The sequence below is a fragment of the Takifugu rubripes genome, chromosome 22, assembly GCF_901000725.2.
Source record: "Takifugu rubripes chromosome 22, fTakRub1.2, whole genome shotgun sequence".
NCBI lineage: Eukaryota > Metazoa > Chordata > Actinopteri > Tetraodontiformes > Tetraodontidae > Takifugu > Takifugu rubripes.
In genome coordinates, this window is record NC_042306.1 from 9,098,071 (window position 1) to 9,118,576 (window position 20,506).

General features: G+C 42.9%; 1 protein-coding gene and 1 long non-coding RNA gene across 2 annotated transcripts; one reads left to right on the forward strand and one right to left on the reverse strand.

The window, feature by feature from the left end:
- Nucleotides 1-13,649: 13,649 nt before the first annotated feature.
- Nucleotides 13,650-18,710, reverse strand: LOC115248035 (uncharacterized). The gene is made up of 3 exons (XR_003887065.1): nt 18,601-18,710; nt 17,691-17,744; nt 13,650-14,251 (listed from the first exon to the last, which is right to left on the reverse strand). It is a non-coding gene; the product is annotated as an uncharacterized lncRNA (long non-coding RNA).
- LOC105418121 (myoneurin-like) lies at nt 17,012-19,703 on the forward strand. The gene is made up of 5 exons (XM_011616396.2): nt 17,012-17,448; nt 17,704-17,764; nt 17,836-17,935; nt 18,036-18,288; nt 18,472-19,703. Exons 1-5 carry the CDS (start codon nt 17,170-17,172, stop codon nt 19,405-19,407), a joined length of 1,629 nt encoding a protein of 542 aa, XP_011614698.2. The 5' UTR covers nt 17,012-17,169; the 3' UTR covers nt 19,408-19,703.
- Nucleotides 19,704-20,506: the final 803 nt, after the last annotated feature.

Here is a 20,506-nt window from a genome sequence, read left to right on the forward strand (position 1 = left end):
CTGAAGGTACACACTTTGCAGCTCATCAGAATAAGCTAATATTTGAGCTGATATTTGCTCAGGCACGGGTGTTTACTTTAAAAGCCTGGGTGGCGATTGCTTGAATTAGCATTCATCAGCTTCACCCGGCTGCACCAGTTAAGGTCGCGGCTATCTTAAATTGTTAAGCTCAATACGTAAAATAACATGTCATTATTGTTTATTCAGACAGTTTTAACTGGAAAAGTAACCTTGTAACCCTGGAAAAGAAAAGCTTCACACAACCCAAGATATAAGTGTGAGCACGGTATCGCTCACACTGCCTGAAGCCTGAAGCAAAGGTGAGAACTGTACTCCGGACAGGTCTGGGTTCTCTTCTTTTTAACTCCACACCTACGCTGACACAAGGCTGATTTATCAGGTTTAACGAAACTCCCTCGCCGTTTTTTTGTTTTTTTTCATGACCTGCAAACACACTTTGATGCACCATCATGAGCTGAATCACGAGTGGACGTAACCATGAAAAGAGTGGATTTATTTCTTATAACACCTTTTGCAGTGCAACAAAAAGAGAGAGAACTTTACGGGTAGAGCTCGATGCTAAGATCCAAAGCTTAGCTTACCCTCGTTGCACATTATATTTCTGTCCAGGTGAATCTAGACATGTTTGTCCACGTGATGAGTCAATCTGTAGGTGTACGTGAAATCTAAACCCTGAAACGTATGTTAGAACCAACACATATGCACCAAAAATGCATTTAAACATGTCAACAGCATGCACATTTTAGGTTCTGAGGTCAATTAGAGCCTCTCCGTTGCCTCTGGGTGTGAGTGTGTGTGTTAATGGTGTGTGTCCGTGACCTGTGATGGACAGCTGATCAGTTCCGGGTGTATTCCTGCCTCTCGCTTGAGGACTGACTCCAGTTGCACTGTGACCTTCCGTGACCCTGAATAGGAAGGAATTGGATGGATGGATGGATGGATGGATGGATGGATGGATGGATGGATGGATGGATGGATGGATGGATGGATGGATGGATGGATGGTCTCGCCCTTCAGCAATGTGTTAAAATTAATGCAGGGCAGCAGTGTCTCCTCCATGCTGCCTGTTTACCACAGTAAATAACAAGCTGCAGGCTGGATGCACAGGAGCATCCAGGAGTTTCGACTGAAAGCCTGAGTTTGTACCAATTATCCATGGCCTGAGTCCCACTTCACAGATACCGTGATACAGAATTTACCAGGACTTTGTACTGGACTTTAGTCAATGAATGTGATGAGGCAATTGTCTGGACGAGTTGGCCTGATGGTCAGGAAAAGGTCCGTCTGGTCTGGTGTAGCCTAACTCACGGTTCCCTCCTGACACGTCTCCGTGGTGACAAATGGTCACATGGAACGTTCGAGTGCAATTTGTGATTGACAGAGACAAGAAGATGAAAATATTAACATCGACTGTCATCCAAACGGGAAACCTCCAACAAACTACTTCAAACATGAATCCATAAATGAGACATAACTCTTAAATACAAAGAGGTTTGTGTGAATTCTTGCCGGAAGAATTCCCACCCAGCCCCACCCGAACCACCCCCCAGTCAGGTCCACTTTGGCTGAGGATATAAATGGATCACTAAATTCCCATCAAACATTAATCACAGCAAATAAATTCCCCTGAAAACACACACTCTCCCGTTTTACAACGCCCAGCTTGGGAAACACAGCAAACGAGAGTTATAGGACCTAAAGTGGGATCTTGGGACACACTCACTTTTACAGTCTATTAATCTATAAATAATTAAAGACTCCCAGGGCCCCAGAGGAGATTACAGCACTTTGTCTTTCAGTATTGTAACGTATTGTGCGGTGGACTGTTGTTCCCTCAGCAAGGAGCACCAAAACATCTGTACTAGATTTGAAAAGAGCAGAGAAATGCTGTTATTTACACCCCGCTAGAAAGCGAGCTGACTTTCCTAAAATCTACCCAACAAAATTGACACAAATTTTCACTTGGTCGGTCTGTAGGAGATCTTGTCGTGGATAATTGCTGCTCTGTCGGTGGGAGATTTATTTCCTGCCTTCTGTGCAAATGCAAGTTGTTAAAACGCCGGTGAGCACAAACAGCTGCCTCTGATGAAATAAACGCCTTTGGGTCCCAACAAAGACCGGCGACGCCGAAATTACACCGCCGAGCAGCAGCCGTGGCTGAGCGTCTTGGAATGGAGGATGCTCTTTGTTAGATATCAAAGACAGGACTTCTAATTTCCTTCAATTTGATTGGACCAGAGGCTTTTTGAGGCATTTGGATCCCTTCAGGTACTGTCAGAGTCTTTCAGATTCAAAATGGTGGTTGGATTGCTGATAGAAAAGAAGGACGAGAGCTTGATCTCCTCAGTGAACCACCGTGCTAACATGGCAAAGGAATGATCCGACAACAGGGAGAGGCACAACAGAACAATCCAGCAAGCAACCTCCAGTATTCTACAGTATAGACTAAAGCGGCCCACAGTCCACCTTTTTTATACTTTGTCAGGCTTCATTGTTGCCCTGTTGTTGTCATGGAAGCAGGTTTGGATTCTCTATGCTCTTCTTAACTATGTGCTGATGAAACTATAGTGACGTGAGGAGGAATGTAACACCAATGGTCCTGGAGCAGCAACATTTTTGAGAAATGATTAAATCAATTGAAAAATAAAAACAGATGTGAAGAAGCTGAAAAAAGGCTGTTTGTTGTGTTTTTTTTCTATTTCATCTCTTGGATGAGCATCTCTGCAGAAGCTGATGACAGGAGGATGGTCATGTCGCACTTCTGCTCTTTCGGGGTCGTTTTATAGATTTTTTCATTTCAGCTCTTTGTTCAAGGCGCTTGTCACGCATGTCTTCTTTTGTGCAGTCCTTTTTCTGCAGCCCTCCGTGGTAATTAGCCTTGTGTGATCTCCTGTTGCCTTGCTGCCCTTGGTTGTTTAATCTCTGCGCTTTTTTGAGGCCTGTTTTTGTTTTTTTTAACTTTTTTTTTCTATCCTATCTTTTTCACTTCCTTATTTTTTGCCATATGGGCTGATTTCCTGCTTCCTGACCCTTTCCCGCCAACCAGACAGCCAGACTTTGCCTTATCGAATCGCTCCACTGTCCCCGGGAGGGATTTTTAACCGCATCTTCCGAGCCACACATCGGTAATTGGTAGAGCTGAAATGGAGGGGAACTGTCAGAACATCCCAAAAATATTACCACTGCAGTTTTTCTTCGGTCGGTTGGTAGTTGTTTATATTACAGGGTCTCTTTTCTTATGGTATCCTGCAGTTAAGGGACGCCTGTCATAAAGCAGCTTGAAAGTGGGATTTCAGCTAGTGAGCCAGCACCTGTTTAACAGCCTTAAAGGAAAACCACAACTAGGAAAGATTAAAGGTGTTCCGAGGCAGAGGTAAAAACTTGGACCTTTCCAAAAGATTCCTCCTCTAACATTGTCCGACTGTTTCAAAAACACAAAGCTGGGGATGTGCCTGATACCACATTGTGCTACTCTGGATACTAAAAACAGGAAACAAAAATATGACACAAATGTTTTGCTGGGCTCCTTGTGAGAAGCGCCGGAAAGGGGATTTTAGGCCCCCCTCGTTATGCCTCTGGGACACCGAACAACACGCGCTCCCTCTGCAGACAGCGTACGCGCAGCGGTGTCGGCGTGAAGGTGCACACGAGCGCACACTTAGCTCAGTTCCAGCAGGATTAGCATATCATTTCACACAATAAAGGGCTTTGTGTGGGGAAAAGACATTCAGCAGGTTTTCAGAGATTACACACATATTCCTAAACACTTGACATCTCCGAGTGTTCATTTAGACGTTAATGTGTTTCAAAAAAAGGAATTGACACTTATTTCGGCCTCACAAAGGCACAGCGGTGCTGTGAAGGCAGCAGCACTGACACATTGAGTTAATTATGCTAATTACAAATGTAGATGTTTGATGAGATTAGGCTTGGCACCTGGAAAATTCTCTTTGCTCCTTAAAGACAGCCTGCTCCCAGGTTTAAAATAGAAATAAAATGCAAAAGCTGCCCACTACTTTAACACTGTGGTGAGTGTGTTTGTTGCCTATATCCAACCACACATCGCAGCTCAAACCACACAATTTTAGCCCAGTCGCCCGGCTGGTTTTTGTTCTCCTCCCCCAAATTGGGGTGAGGAGAACAACTCACCCCACCGGGAAGAACGGCGTCGTTAAATGTGAACACGTCCAATATGCCAGTCAAGCCATTATGGTAATATACTGGTCACAATGATGTAGAAAGAGCTGGAGACACAGAGGAAAATCCAGAAAAGTGAGTGAGTGAATTAATTTTTTACCACAAATGTCAATTCAGTGTTTCAGCAGATATAATGGAACTGTGGTGGCACAATTACTACATGTGCTCACAACTTTCCCTTTCCACAAATGTCCCATGTCTCCCTTTGCCAGTAGCTAGCCTGAACTGCATCTCAGAGTTTCTTTTGAGTAAACAAGATGCTGTTTAGTTCTGCCTCCGCGAGACGTTTGAAGGTCAATAATCACCATCTTGAAGCAACATGTGAAGAAGAGAACGACGTGGGGATAATGAGCATTTTTAAGTGGGAAAAAAAAATCGTAACCATCGGTCATTAGCAGGAAAAGCACTCAAATGCGTGGGAATTGAGAGAAGTCAGCAGGGATCATGGACCGGTTGTATGTGAATGCAACAGATGGTGAAAGGTAAGGGTGGCAAAATAAGCACTTTGACAGGGAAACTACGTTTGTCTGCATGAGTAGCACTTTTGTGTAATCAAAAAAGCCACTTCGACCCAAAACTGACTCCCTCCTCGTGCAGGAGGTCAAAGATCGAATATAGGACCGCTTCCAAATGTTTCCCTTTATAAGTTGTCCACATCTTTGGGCATCGTTTGGGTTGGGTGGCGCAATCCAAAGCGGCCTGGCAGACGTGGTCGTGTCAGCTGCTCTGGTTTCGATGGCACTGCGGTGGGATTGCTGCATGTAACGCTGGAGGCTTTTTTCCACACAGCAATGGCAGACTGAGTCAATGCGTGAGCTCCGTGCAACCTTGTGTAACCTCCTCAAAGCAGCTGAATTCGCCCAAGCTGCCCTCTCCAAACAACAAAGTCACATGGAGTCGCTCCACTCGCAGTTCTCAGTGCATAAAGTCCCTGTCTTTCAACATTTCTTCTGCTCAATGGTAGCCAGATAAAAAATAAGGCAACAGTGGCCAAATCACTGTGACATGTCATTCTTAGTGCTATTAATACTCACAGAAATAATATATTCAGTTGTGGATTCATAGGTATAGATACCCAAAGACCCACCTGGACTTACATGTTTTTATATAATCACATTCATTGTCTGGTGGTTTGGATGATCACAGGAACCGCGCAAATCACAGCATCAGGCTCACTTTTTAAATGGCAACTTAAATGTGCTGCCTGTCAAGAAGAGAAGACCACAGGGGCCTTAAACCACCAAGCTCCTATAAGCTGAAGTTTCACCAAAGCGGGTCTGACAACAGATTTATGGGATGACCATTTGACAGTTTCAATTACGTTGTCATGATTATTTCTGTCGGTCTGGGTCTTTTTTTGTGTGTGTGCATGCGGATAAGCTGTCAGTCTTAGCGATCCATTTGTAGAGCCATCGTAGGTGTTAGCTAACAATATTGTTCATTTGTTCCTCACTTTTGCTCGAGGGTCTGGTGATGATACTGCTCTCAGGTAAAGCCCAGCTTATATCGATAACGGCAGTAAAAGCTGGCACCGTGAGAGGAGATGATGGCAAGAATGGGAAGATTTCCTTTCATTTCTTTGAGGTTACAGGTGCAAAAGAGTGCACTGATCCACTTATTAAACTGGCCATGATGCACTACAGCTCTATAGACTGGACAATAAAAACCACACACGCTCATTGGCTCATTTTTTATTGCTAACATGCCATTTTCACACATTATGGGAAAGAAACAACTGCGAGAAACTTGCTGCTACCTGACAAGTAGAGAAGTTATTTTGATTAAGTCAAAACAACTCTTATTTGTGTGTGTGTTTGTGTGTGTGTGTGTGTGTCTGTGTGCGTGCGTGTGTGCGTGCACCAGCCTTTTAGCAGTACTGACATATCCCAACTATCCTCCTGTAGGCTGGCCTGGAGGTGGCTATTTGCATTAGTATCAAAGCAGGTGCATAAGCTAACTGACACAAGGAATCATTCTGAAACACACACACACACACACGTATACACACACAAACATAAGTAGATGTCAGGACACAGTAAGTTTTACTCATGATCAAATGTGATCGTGATGTGATTTGTTTTCCAAAAGTCGTGATTAATCATCTACCTCTGCTGTTTGAATCGCTTCGCTTTGATGTACCTGCAGGTTGAATTTAAAGAGTTCTAAAGATTTGATTCACGCCTCTTCAGGGCCTCTGCCTCGGCCCACTGAACAGAATGGGACAAAACGTTTTAAAGCCCTGACACGTCAGAAGTTGGGTACGGATGAAGACACCGGGGCCGAGAAGTGATGAGTGTGTGTGTGTGTGTGTGTGTGTGTGTGTGTGTGTGTGTGTGTGTGTGTGTGTGTGTGCGTGTGTTTGTGTGTGTGTGTGTGTGCGTGTGTTTTGAAGGACATAACAACAAGATGGAGGAACCAAAAGCAGAGACACACATGATTAAACAGAGGTTGCCAACAAGATAACAGGCTAACGCAAGGATGCTGTATTGTGCTATACTCAAGCTGTGAATGCAGTCTGTCACACTGAACACCGATGAAAGGGGGTAATTATGAACGCGGGGTGGGGTGTTTGTGTGTCAGTGTGTGTGCGCGTGTGTTTGTGTGGTGGTGGTGGGGGGGGTGAACCACGACAGTTAAAGGAATGCACCCTGGTCATTTAGTGCTAATGTTTATATCTCTGGACCATTGAAAGTAATAAGAGCCCCTCACCCCCCAACCCCCAAGATACGGGAACAAGATGAATGAATGAATGAATTTCTTTATTCCAGACACAAAACACCACCTTTAAAATCAACTGTTTTGTCTCAACGGTTCAGCCAGAACATGTTACAATTACTTCCAACCATATATTTGACTCACAAAAAGAAAAAGTTGACTGAAAAAAGAGCAGGAAGCTAAAGACACGACCCAACCAATTTTCAGGGTGTTTATAGGGTTAAAGGGGGCTAAATAATAAAGGCATGTTTAAAATATAATGACTGACCAGTGGATAATGATGGAGAAAGTGATGCACTTGCTGTTGTAGCAAAAGCATCAACAATAAATATGGATTCACTTTTTATGCAAATGGTTGCTGCAACATTTGTTTATTTCAACACGATGAGTTATGACACTGCAAAGTTCTGCGTCATCGGTGAGGTCTGCTGTCTGTTCAGTCTGTTCTAAAATGAATATCCTGGGCTTGAAAACATTAGACGGATCAAAACATTTTAAGATGCTAATTACATTGAATATGTGAACACTTTCTCATTTTCCAGTCATTGAAATCATTTGCTGAACACAAAACATTGATCCTTTGAGGGAAAGAAAATGTGTCGCCACCGGAAATAACACGAAGGTTCAGGAGATGAAATGAGTAGAAAAAAATGCAAGATTCATTTTATTCCAAGGTAGTGAAAAACTTTAAAATGTCCACTGCTCGAAACACGGATGGAAGTTGCTATAACAACCCTCCAATTTCATGTAGGAATTGCACCTGCTCCGCTCTCGGATACTTGACCTGAAGATACTTTTATCCAGGACATAAAAGAGTAGAAAAGCCATGTAGGGCATCTCCAGCCCCGACAGTACGACCAAGGAACATGCAACGGTTGCTCCGATTTGCATCCATCGGCCCTTTGGTCAGTCATTCCGTGTGCAACAACCACAAAAGAATCCCTAAAACTGATGATATAAATAGAGGTGAAAACAGGCCGAGGAGACAGACAGAAATAAAAAAAATGGGGGGAAACTGAGGGAAAGGAGAAATTATTCATGTGTCCTAATTAGTCGACCTTGGTCAATGTGATGAAGGGCAACCCATCGACAGTGCAGAGCAGTGCCTGCAGGCAGCGAAGACACACACACACATGCACACACACACAAACACACACACACACACACAAAGAACCCTAATTAAAATTACAGATGTCAAAGCTCTACTCACAACAGCGAATCCCCCTCCACTGTCCTGTCATTCATCTGTCCATCTTTCCTTGCATCTGTCCCATTTTCCCACCCATCCGTCACCACAAGGACATTTTTGACTGGCGTGACAGTTAACGCTGTGCTGTTCAACCTGACACACTCCCTCCATCTTTCAGGCTGGCACACACATGAAACCATTCTCGTGTTGAGGAGCTGCAGGGAGTGGAACCGTGATTCCAGACAGCTATTGATCCGCGCGCAGCTGTTAGGACAGTAATTAACTTCCTGTGGAACAAATACAAATACATCCTTCTCAGATCACCAGTTCAGTTCCATTAAGTTCAGTTTTTATGAATAGTTATCCAAAAGGAGTGACGCTGCAGCAGTCAGTTGGAGTTTGACAATACTTATGGATCATATTTGCACAATTTATGTGCAAGCATTAAGTTATATGTCCCTACAGACGTTGACAAAAACATCTCTATTGCCCTCTATCGGCAGACTAATGTAAAAATGATAAGCTCCTCCTACCCCATGATTTTATGTACAACTTAAAGCTTTTCAAAACTTAAAAGTTTTCCCAAATGTTCCTCCAATTCCTCCAAATGTTTTTTTTTCAATCAAGGTACAATTAAATGAAGGCTTTAAAGTGTTAATAATGCACTATTTGGGAGAACACCAGCTTCCCTGCCACCATTATGAAGCCTGAAGGCAACAAAAGAGGAAACCAGTGCAACTGGTAGAGTTTTGCACCACAACAAATGGTAATTTAACAGTTTCTAGTATTTCCCTACTTCAAGCTGCATTACACAATGTAACTATTCCCCAAAATTCCAGGTTGCGACCCACAAAATCATCACCCTTCTCATCACTTCACTCAATGACTTCGAGCACTGACCAACTTCCTGATACTCTGGCCGTATCTCCATTAAAGTAATGAAGCGAAGCAAGAGCGCACGTGTCCAACAATGCCTCTGGCCACTGCTCAGAATTTAAAAGAGTGTCCATCAGTCTGAGTGTCCAGCAGCACTGGCTCTACAGTAGTGCACTATGCTAGTTGTGGATAAGCATGCGTGTGTGTGTATCACAGGGGAGATAATGGAGTTTAATAGAGATAGGGGATGCACTCTCTTCCTCCCTGCTCCTGTATCTTTTACATCGTCTCTTTGCACAGACAAGCCTGGCAACATTTCAGCGACTGATGGACAGCATGTTATATTAATGCTCTGCCTCTGGCAGCGGCTGAAGGTGAAGCCGAGATGTTCCTGTAAGAGACGGCGGCTCGGAGTGATAAACCAGTAAGCACTTTTTTTTTTAAATTCTCATCCAACTTCATGGGAAAAAAACTCATTCCAAAGTCGAATTTTAAAATGTATTAATTTCGCCTGGATGCTCCCTCATCCTTCCTGATATTCAGCTCCTAATCCACTTAGCTTTTTTTTTTAAGAAAAGGAAAAAGCACAGTTGTTGTTCAGCTTGTCAGGAATCATTCACCCCACCCACAACAAGAAGGATAATCTAAATTCTGAAAGGCGTATCTGATCGAAAAATGTCTGCCCTCCAGTGACAGTGTGGGGAGGGAATAAATTATGAAAGGGAAAGTCGGATACGATACAGTTCACGGAAGCGCTTACACAGAGCCTCCACTCACAAATGTGCTGTACACACGTGGGAAAGCTCCAGCTGCACTTCACACACACACACACACATTTCCATGGCGATGTTTAAGAGGATGGTTTAAAAGAGAGGATTTACCTTCAGGATTTATCATATCTCTATAATAGTACAGACAGAGAGAGGTAAGAGGAGGTAACAAATAGCAAACTGTGAGTAGCACTGAGCTCCAAGTGGGGAGAGGGCATCTTTGGAGAGCGCCAGAGAAGCGAATTATAATTTCAAACAGACTATTTATCCTCTCTTCCACTCCCAGGTGTTCCAAAGCATCATCCCTCCCCTTCTTTCACCTCTACCCCTCGCTCGCCACCTCTCTGTGCTGCCGAGGTTTAAATCCAGATCCCTCTGTGCTGCAGAGAGGAGCCAGTGCTGCACCGGATCCTCCAACTCTACACTTTCGAGCAGAGATGGCAGCTCCACATGACCTAAAGGTAATGATCGCCTATTTGGATCACGTCTTCACCCTTAGAGATTCGTGACAAGCCAATTAGCATAACCCAATGTCATTCTCGGAAGTCCTGGATTGTCGAAGCCACAGCTGGAGCCACTGATGCCTGCAGAGATGAGGACGGCTGTTTACATCCATATATTGTTTGTTGTGTGCCGCAATATTCACATATGGTGGCTAAAACATTAGTCAATGTGACAGAAGGGGGAAAGGGGGTGAGGAAGCAGACCTGCTCATTTCCATTGCATGTACATGGGTTAGGGTGAGGGTTAGGGTTAGGGTATGCGAGCACAGACCCCTGATCTGCCTGACCCACACTCCCGATGAGCACATCTTTAGCATCAACGCTGCCAAATGAGGCCGTTGACACTGCAACGATTGAGTGTGTGGCAGAGGTTCATGACCCGCATCACGATGTCTGTCACCCTAGAAAGCAGCACTCGCATCCACGGAGAAACAGGCATGTGTTCCTAATTTCTAATTTAGTTGTTTCTTGCAGCAGAGCTCCATCTCTGTCTGTCAGAAACTCTTCTTACTGTGGGGGAGAAGAAAAAGGGTCAGCCGGGGCCACGATAAGCATTTTACCGTGCTTATCAAAGGCCCTTACATGAGCCATATATCCTTCTATATGAGCTGTTGAAGCACCCTCAGCGAGGCAGACGTCCACATGTGTCCTTGGTTTAATGGCGGTGTAAGCCGAGAAAGTCTCCGCAGGTTCCGGCGTGCCCCCGACATAACATGGCGCTCTTTCATTTCGTACACCAACGAGTACGAGCCGGATGCGTCAAGGCAATCACCGTGGCGAGAGCGCGCCCCACCCCAACGACCCAAGGACCTCCGGAAGGTGTCATTGAGCAGTAAATCACGACTCCTCCAGGTCGTGACTCACAGGTTAGGAGGCCGTTTTCAGTTATTACCAGCGATAGATTGGTAATAACTGTTGGCTTAAAATCCAATATAATATGATGCTAAAATGTCTGGGAGGCAATCTCACCTGTTTTATAACAATCAAATCCAAATATAAATCTTGCTGTTCAAAACTACTGCTAACAATATTAATTCTAATTTTTTATTTGACTGCAAATTTTATAATTCAGCCAGGCTCTCTCGTAGATGCAACCTCAGCGCGCACACATGTAAAACCTTGATAAAAATGATGTGATTAGCACTACAACCCAGCAAATGTTTTTAAATATTAAATTTAGGAAGCAGTACAAATACATAAAGAATAAGGGGGCAGAGAGACGTCAGCTGTCCTTTGAATCTAGTAAATAGAAAACATAAAGTGGACGCAGGCCAATGAACAGCATCAAAGGATAAAGGACTGCATGTGATAAAAGGTTTGTGTGAATTGCCCACTGTATAAAAGTGGAATTTCAGAGAACGCTGATGAAAGGCAGCGTCAGCATCTGAGATGCATTTGGACTCTCCAGGTCTGGCTTGGACTTAAATTAAAGTAGAGGCTCCTACGAATGGCTGTGCCCTCTGAAGGTCCAGTGAATACACTCTCTCCTTTAATCTGAGGGAATAAAGAAATGTTTCTCTGTATTTTCTGTCAATCTATGCTATTATTAGCATTGGTGTTGCTGGCTACATTTCAAGCAAAAAAATAGAGCTCATTTTGATTATGTCTCGGTCGTCAGTATTTACTATTTAAAATATTGTTAGTTGACATAGGGAAAAATGGATTATTTCCCCTGTTTCTGTAAGAAATCAGCCTGACAAAATGAAACATTCAGCTAATAATCTCATCAATGATAAATGCTCCATTACGGGACATCTAATGAAAGGTTTCCAACCCTAACATTTTTGCTGGAAGAAAAATCGGAAACTTCACAGTTGTCACGGCGATGAATCCCCTCGTGGAACATAAATCTCTACAACAAATTTGAGCCCGACCCAGTTTCTAAGATAATTCACTTTGATGTGTAACATGGAGTGATAGATAAGTGCCACTGCAGTCAGATTAAAGCGCCTATTAATATATTTAAAGACAGTAGCGCACGAACGAATGGCTGGTTCTGTGTGTGTGGATCCTGCAAGGACTTTTTTAATTGCTGTGCGGCGGCGGGCGGAAATGTAACATGCCCATGTTCATTTGGAGGAAAGCAGGAGACAACTGTCTCTCTCTCCTGGGCCGCGGGTGTCCCATGGGCTCCTGCCATCTTTAATTTCCCACCCATTACAGATCTGCACGTGTGTGGCAACGCACAAATTCACATCTAAACAGCTGATTAAAAGTTTTGATTTCAAACAGGAAGCGGGTGCCAAACGCTGCAGACCCCCCCACCCCCTCACCTCCACCGCCTTAGAATTGGTTCAGTCTAAGAACAAAAGCAATGGGATGATGCCTTTGTACTTCCCTTTTGTCCCACAGTGCGGGGAATGAAGAATCACAACGTGGAAACGCTTGATGACGAGCTGACTAAGCGTATTTTTGCCATCGTTGCGCCTTTGTGGTCGCCATTTGTCCTCCTCCTGTGATATGCATGAGTTACACCGTCTTGAGCTCTCAGTTTCATTAGCAGCCGGGGTGCATCATTAGCGAGCAACGCCGCTGCCAGCTAACTGCCTCCATATAATCATGAACGCCACTGAATGACAACACAGCAGAGTCATGGGCCAAGAGATGACCAATCGATGCACAATGCAGGAGAACCGTTAGCACTGTCAGTCCAGCGTTATTCAGGATCAGGCTGAACTTCAACCAGAAGCTCATTATCGCAACACGAGAGACTAGAGAGCAGCACCTGCTGGGATGGAGCTCTTAGATTGGACATTATGTCTGTGGCAGGAAGTTCAGGACAGGAATAGGCTCAAGAAATCTGCACCAGGGTGACTGGTTAATGGAAATCTTGTTAGGGTCGTTTTATCAGCCTGTAATGTCAGAAAAGATCCTATTATTATTATATATTTTTGCATTATCAACTTACTAGATAAACCCTTAGGATTCCTGACATACCTCCGGTGTTTTGCATATATATATATATACAAGATATATATATATATACACATCTTAGCATGTTTATATGTTAGTATTTAGCAGAATGAAGCATGATCACATCTCTGCAGCATCAGATTGAAATTGATGAAAATATATTTAAAGGAGAGGTCTGAACATGTGTTTGTCCTTGTGATCCGTCCAGGCTGTATTCCTGCCTCTTACCTGGTGGCTGGCATCCCCACCACGTGCTGCAGTTAACAGCAAATGGATGGATGGAAGCATGGATGGCGGACGGAGATTCCATTTATCGCCCTCATCTTAAACGGCCATTACACTATTCGAATGCGTATTTTAACAATGTAAACAATGCTATACATGCCTACGACCTTCCCTGACTTTCTACACCCTTCACTCCTGCTGTCTCTCCCGGGAATCTGCGTTTGTCACAAATGACCCCACTCCCCCGTCGTCCCACAATCTCGGGTCTCCTGCTACTCAGCCCTGGATGAGCGGCAAGGGTTGCGCCGCGACCTCTGTCTTTGCACGAGACCGCCAATCTGCAACAGCAGGGAGTGGACACTGTGCCGAATCTGCCCGCAAGTTAGCACTATGAGTTGGGAGATGTGTTAGCCAGGGATTTGCATAAATTAGAGAGGCCAGACATATTTAAAGGTGTCAGTTCTGAATTTAAACACATACGAGAGCCAACTTCCCATTTTATTTTATTTTTTTGCATCCGAGAATCATGATAGATGTCACTTATTCCTCTGTTACTCTGAACAAACAGGAAGTCAGAGAAGCTCTAGTGTTCTCGTTTCCCGTCATCGAGACATCTGGAGGAATAAAACCAGAGAGCTTTGTTACCAAGATAATATTTTCTGCAGACTCATCTGAGCCAGGCTGTGAGACACTGCTGATGGTGCCGGGGAAGAGAGCTGGAGATGACTCCTGGTCGCTCAGGGTTGGAGCTGAGGCGGCTTAAGTGGGTGGCAGCGCGCTGACAGCTGAACGACAGCTGAGAGGAAGCAGTTTTACAAACGCGACAGCTCGCAAGTGGCTGGCTGCAGAAGAAAGGGGAGAGAGAGAAACATGTAAGGCAGAGGTCCCATTTGACCATCCAGAGCAAACTGAAATAAACCAAAGTACGGGCGCTTCCAAACATTAGACTTGGGTCTGTTCTGAGCTTAAAAATTTGGAAGCAGGGAGACGTTAGAAGAAAGAGTAAATGGGATGGTGTTAACAAGCCATCAACTCTGGATGTATAATTGTTGCAGAAAATAAGTGTCACTGATCCTCTCAGTAACCTTCCCAAAATGTCAAACCATTTTAGAAAATGGCAACCTTAATTGCACGCATTCCTCGGTTTAAAAAGTAAAATTTCCAAATATGGAAAAGAAGAGGCCAGTTTAGAGCCCTTGATGGGTTCCCATTACATATAGACGAGTTAGTGTCAAAATTTATGATGACAAATAAATATTATCCTCACACCAGTGGTGCTCTAGCTCATTCCAAGACAGTTTTCACCTCTTCATCTCAAGTATCAACACATCTGTCTGGTCTACTGTCAACACACAGCAGCTTTGATTCTTCAAATGATATTTTAAAGCAGGCAACTCATATATAAACAAATATGAGAAAATTGGGAGGGATGCTGTGACGCTGTGAAAATGGTCCCGGAGAAAATTGATGACAAGAACGAGAGGGGGATGTAAAGGAGGATGAAGTCATACAGTCGTCTCGTTTAGGTGTTGCAGGAGCTGCAGATTACAGGATTAATGGCACGAGAGCGACGCCTGGTGGAGATTTATATTAGTCTCATGAGGAGTGGCTGGACTCATATACAGGAAAGGTCAGATGAATAATATTCTGATGCTCTTTATGAAACATTTTAGCTATGCAATAAAATTGAATCACAATGTTAATAAAATCAAGATGATTATTGCATTTTGACATCTGATTTTGGCTTCTTTTTTTTTTTAAATGACCTGTATCTAATCTAATTTAGAGTCTAAATAATCTTCAGTGAAAATGGTAACAGTTGTTTTTTTCACACAAGCTATAAACCATGCTTAAATCCAACTCCAAACATTCCTCACTGTTGATGGTGAATGTACCAGATGCTGCACCCTTTGCTTGCTGAACACATCTACTCGGACTGATGATTGAATGAGCGGATATTCATAGATTTTCTTCAGTGAACATTTAAGACATCTACAGAAAATCTCTTACAACATAAAATTTGTAATCATTCACTGCTGCTCACCTGTTTCCCTTCCATTGCTCCTCCTCAGACCCCTGAGATCAAAAACATCCTCCCTCAGCCTGGTGGATCACAGCTCTGTCGCTCATAGTAACAATCTCAGAGAAAATCGCACTGCTAGCATCTGTCAGCAATTTCTCAAATTAAAAAAACAACAAATGACCAATAAATCATTGCTGCTATTTGTGCAATAATTAAATATTTGCATCAGCACTATGCTACTATGATTCTCTCGCAATTTGTCCTGGTTTGAGCTGTTTCAGACATACCAGCCTCTTTAGTTGACATCCACACCTCTGGTCTGATTGCTGCCTCTCTCTTTTTTGAACGTGTTTAAATTGTGTCCCTATTAACCATTTTTGTTCTCTTAAGTTGCACTCACTGGCAATTTTCCAGCTCCGTCCTTATCCTTTTCTTCCTGTGTGGCAGGGTGTCATGCTCTCAGTCGGCTCATAATAATCCTCTTCATTGCTGCCCTGTGTTTTCCTTGACATCTGCATATTTATTTGGACAGTTTCAGTGCCTGCAGACTGTCTTTTAACTTCCTCTGCTAACTCCTAAAAGCTGACTACATTTTTCTTCAGGTATGTGTCTCTCCTTCCTCTCTTTGCCTTTCTTCTTACTTGACTTAAGACCATTGGCAGTCTTGATTTTATTCTTCTCCTGACACTGGGTGAGCGTCTTCAAGAATGTGATCGAGGCACTTGTCAGCATGTGAACATTTATCCACATGTGTCTGCACACTGGAAAAAGGCCTTTAGATACCCTTCTTGGTCCAAGCCTGATAAAGAACTCTGGTGTGCAGAGTCAAGTATCTGCAAACAAACTGGGAGCAGTCAAAAAGTCTGAGAGATTACTGTCCAAGACTACAACACAGATGCATCTTCTGTGCATTCTGCAGGCTCCCACAATAGAAATCTGTTGCCAATGAAATTAAAATGTTGATGTGACGGAGCATCAGTCCTTTGCAATGCATCAGCCCAAAAACATGGTAAACGTTTTAAATTAATAAGAGTAGATAACAGCCTTCTTAAAGTTTCTGCTTATAATATGTGACTCTGACTACACAGTAATGGATGTATATTTTTCTTTAACATGATCACGACAATCTGGATTATCCGGTAATTTTAGAATCAAGTGATTGAGTTTGAACTACGCCTATTTTATACTATAATGCCCCTATGTGCAGACGCCGAACTACTTCATGCGGGTTTCTCTTCTTCTTTAGTTCACAATTTGGCAAATATCGGCGAAATACCGCCCCCAACTGGAAAGAAAAAATAAACGTGCCGCTTCTTCTTCGTCTAGTTATTTAAATAATTTATTTTACATACCGCCACCTGTCGGTGGAAAGTATATTTATTGCGGAATCGTTGATTTGTGCAAGGTACACGTGTGTCAGTTGTTCATGTGGTAGTGTCCACGACTACACAAGATATCTTATGGAAAACAATTTAGATATAACGTGAACTAAAATGCGGCAAAAATAAACGACGATATCGGTTTCGGAATCGTATTGTTTTGGTAAAATCTAGCTGACTAACAGTCAGCCAATCAGAATGCAGTAGGCGGGGAAAAGGCGTCACACTGTTAAGCGATGGCAGCTAATGTAACTAGCTTAGCTTTGTTTTTAAGTAAAAGAATGGTTTAGTGGGTTTGTGTGTCGAGTTCGTGTGAACCGCAAAGCAACATTGAAAAACCATATGAAACGAATCCAGGATGTGCTCTGTCCTCGGATGTTATTCAAACCGCGTTCCGCGGTTCAAGCTACCGGAAGACCCAGACATGAGATTGGAGTGGGTTCAGTTCCTCGCTGTGGTCAATAAACAGTGTTTTAAAGAATCTACCTGGAGAGACATTTCAATCTGTTGCGACCACTTTGAAAGGGACTGCTTTGAAAACCCAAACCATTCGCCACCAACGTTAAAGCCAGGTGCAGTTCCATCACTGTGTTTGCATTCCGAAGAATCTGAGCCAAGTGATAAGGAAAACCATGAGGTGATTTAAAATAGCAACAAAAGATATATATTGTGATGTTTAAGAGGCACCTTGCAAGTGATTATACGTGCATGCAAAATCTGCTTTTTGTTTTAACAGTCTCCCAACGTGAAATCAGGGTAGATACGTTAATGATAATCGAAGATGAGCTTATTGATTAGCTATTATATTCTTCGTCTAGATCTATGCTATGCTGCTTTTGTTTTGTAGCTGCATAGACTTTTTTATTTTTTTATTTTTACCTGCTTTGTGTAGTTGTCTGTGGAAACCAAAGGTGGATTTCAGCAGCCTGGTTCCTGCAATTCACATTCAGAAGGTAAAGGAATGATCTTGTTGAGCAGTTGGACTGAAGAAAAGCTTTTTATATTCTATGAACTTGATTTGCAGGCGCCTGTGGAATCCCTGTCCCAAGCGATGGGCCAACTACAACTTTAGCAGTTTCACCTGCACATCAGAAATACATGCATTTTGATTTGATCACAAAGAAGTAAGTCTTGCATTAAAAAATAAATTCATTCGATTGATTTCTGTCCCTACATTTTGACATCAAGATGGGGGTTTTATTATTCCGTTGCAACTGTTTTTAGGGCTGCGCTTGTGAAGACAAAAGGGAAGTTTGTTGTTAATGAGAAATGCCTCCTGCAGTTGTTTCGCTCCAAGTGCCCTTTATGTGGCTCTAACCTAAAAATAGAGAGGTCCACCAAAGGGACGCTCGTCACCGTGACCCGGCAGTGTCTCCAATGTGAGTACAGGAAGAAGTGGGAAAGTCAAGCCAGTCTCAAAAGGCCACCAACGGAGGATCAGTACCTGACTGTAGGCATAAGTCCACAGCTCCAACAGGTGTGCTTGTTTCCTTCAGCAACTTCTTATAACACATTTCTTTTTACAAGACACTAAAGATACAGTATCATTTAGAAAGTGCACACTAGCCTTTGTGCCAATGCTAACTGCAATGTGACACCTTTTTAAAAAAAAAAAAAACATTTTTAATTAACATTATTAATTAATGGTTCTTTATCACAGGCAGCAGCCAGTATAAACACCCACACTGTGGTACCTGAAATCCCACAGACTGTTGCTGTTACCGAAGAGAGGGATCATACAGACGACTCTGAGAGATTAAGTGAAAAGTTTGACATTTCAGATAAACACCTGTCGCTGGACGATGAGATTCTTGAGGCTGGAACGCTTCTTGAAAGTGAAGGAGATGAGAATGACAGTCCTCTCTCAGACCCTGCACGGCAACAGCTTTGCACAGACTGTGGAATGTTTTTCAGCCAGCAGCACCCTCACATGTGCTTGCACAAACTCAAACCGCATTCTTGCAATTTTTGCGGCAGGAGATTCGTTGATCTGATGTCTCTGAATTCTCACAGCAGGATGCACAACACAAACTATGAGCACCGCCACATTTTAATCAAAACAAAGCCCGACCGACCCAGACTGAAACAGGCTCAAATCACTAAAGAGAAGTTACATCGTTGTCCCAACTGTTTTGAGACATTTGCCTCCAAAATTAAGTGCAGCATCCATGCGTACAGTCACAAAGGCATCCCAAAATTCAAATGCAATACCTGCGGGATGCAATTCCCATTTAAACATAGTCTTAAAGTACACTCCATTGTGCACACAGGGGAGAAGCCTTTCGCATGTTCAGTGTGTCAACGTCGCTTCACCCTAGCATGTAACCTGAAAACCCACATGCGCCTGCACACAGGCGAGCGGCCTTATAAATGTCAGCATTGCGACCAGTGTTTCAACCAAAATATCAGCTTAAAGTTACACCTCCAACGTTACCACACAGGCAGCGCTGCACAGAGACAGGAGAAGAATAATGTCAAGACTGACACTCTTGTGAAAAAGAACACGAAAGCCAAAGACTCTGTGCAGAGGGGGAAGAGAGGAAGCCCACAAACTGGTAGCTCCAAAGGAGGACAAAAGAAAAATGCTGATGACTAAAGGCAATGCTGTTGTTTTTAAATGCTTTTGGTGATTGGGTTTATGTCTGTTGTCTGTTCTGCTGCCTGTTTGAGTTTTGCTTATCAGTCCGTAAGCCCTCACAAGCATACTCGGGTCCAGATATCATCAATGGATTCATGTTTTTTTCAGTCATGTTCACCCAGGTCTAATGTTTTTTTTTTTTTTAGATTAACTATGCCTTTAAGTGCCTTCCATGTCTTGATTTCCCACACTGGCTGCTAAGGACAATCTCTATGATTGTGTTCTGTTAAAAAATTAAAGCTTAGGAATATTGGTGTTTGTCTTTTTTTTTTCCATAAAGCATATGTACACTTTTCACAACACTATGTTTTCAACATTTTTAGCTACATTTGGGGAAATTCTTACTTTTTCTGGCAGCACAAGGGTCTCATTGGCGGGACTACAGGGCACTATATTTTTTTTTTATGCTTCAGGCATCATGAAAGTCATGTTTGTGATATTTCTTTTACAATGGTCGATGGCACTAGATGGCGCTGTTTACAACAGTTCGTTTTAAGTACCACAGTCATTTCAACAGTTTTAGGAATATTTTGATCAGAATTTAGGTGCTAAAACTTTCAAATTAAAATATTTTTGTAGTTCACAATGTACACGTGAAAACAAATTAATTTTAACTTCAATTAAAATTTTTAGAAGAACCTAGGTCTCCGTTTCAGGATGAAAATGTTTATTTGTAAGTTTTATGTAATTTATTTTGTGCATTAACTGTCCCTGAGATGAATAATTCAAAAGGATTGTTTCTCTCTTTAAATGAGTGGTTGCCATCAATCATCACCATCTAAAACTTTTTTTAAAGCCTTTGTGTGAGGAATGTGTTGTGTTTTATATAGCAACAGAGCTGTTCCTTTCATCAGGACTGCAGTCAATATGAAAACATTCCCATGTGACTGAGCCAGGAGGAGGAGGGGAAATAGTTTTGCAAATGTGTCTTTAAAAAATGTAATTTTCTTGGCTTCTTGAGAACAGTGGAATTTGACCCCTGACTCCAATTTACGCTGACCCCCCCATCATATCAATTCTGAGAAAGATAAAATAAAAAACAGGACAGAGCAGTCGA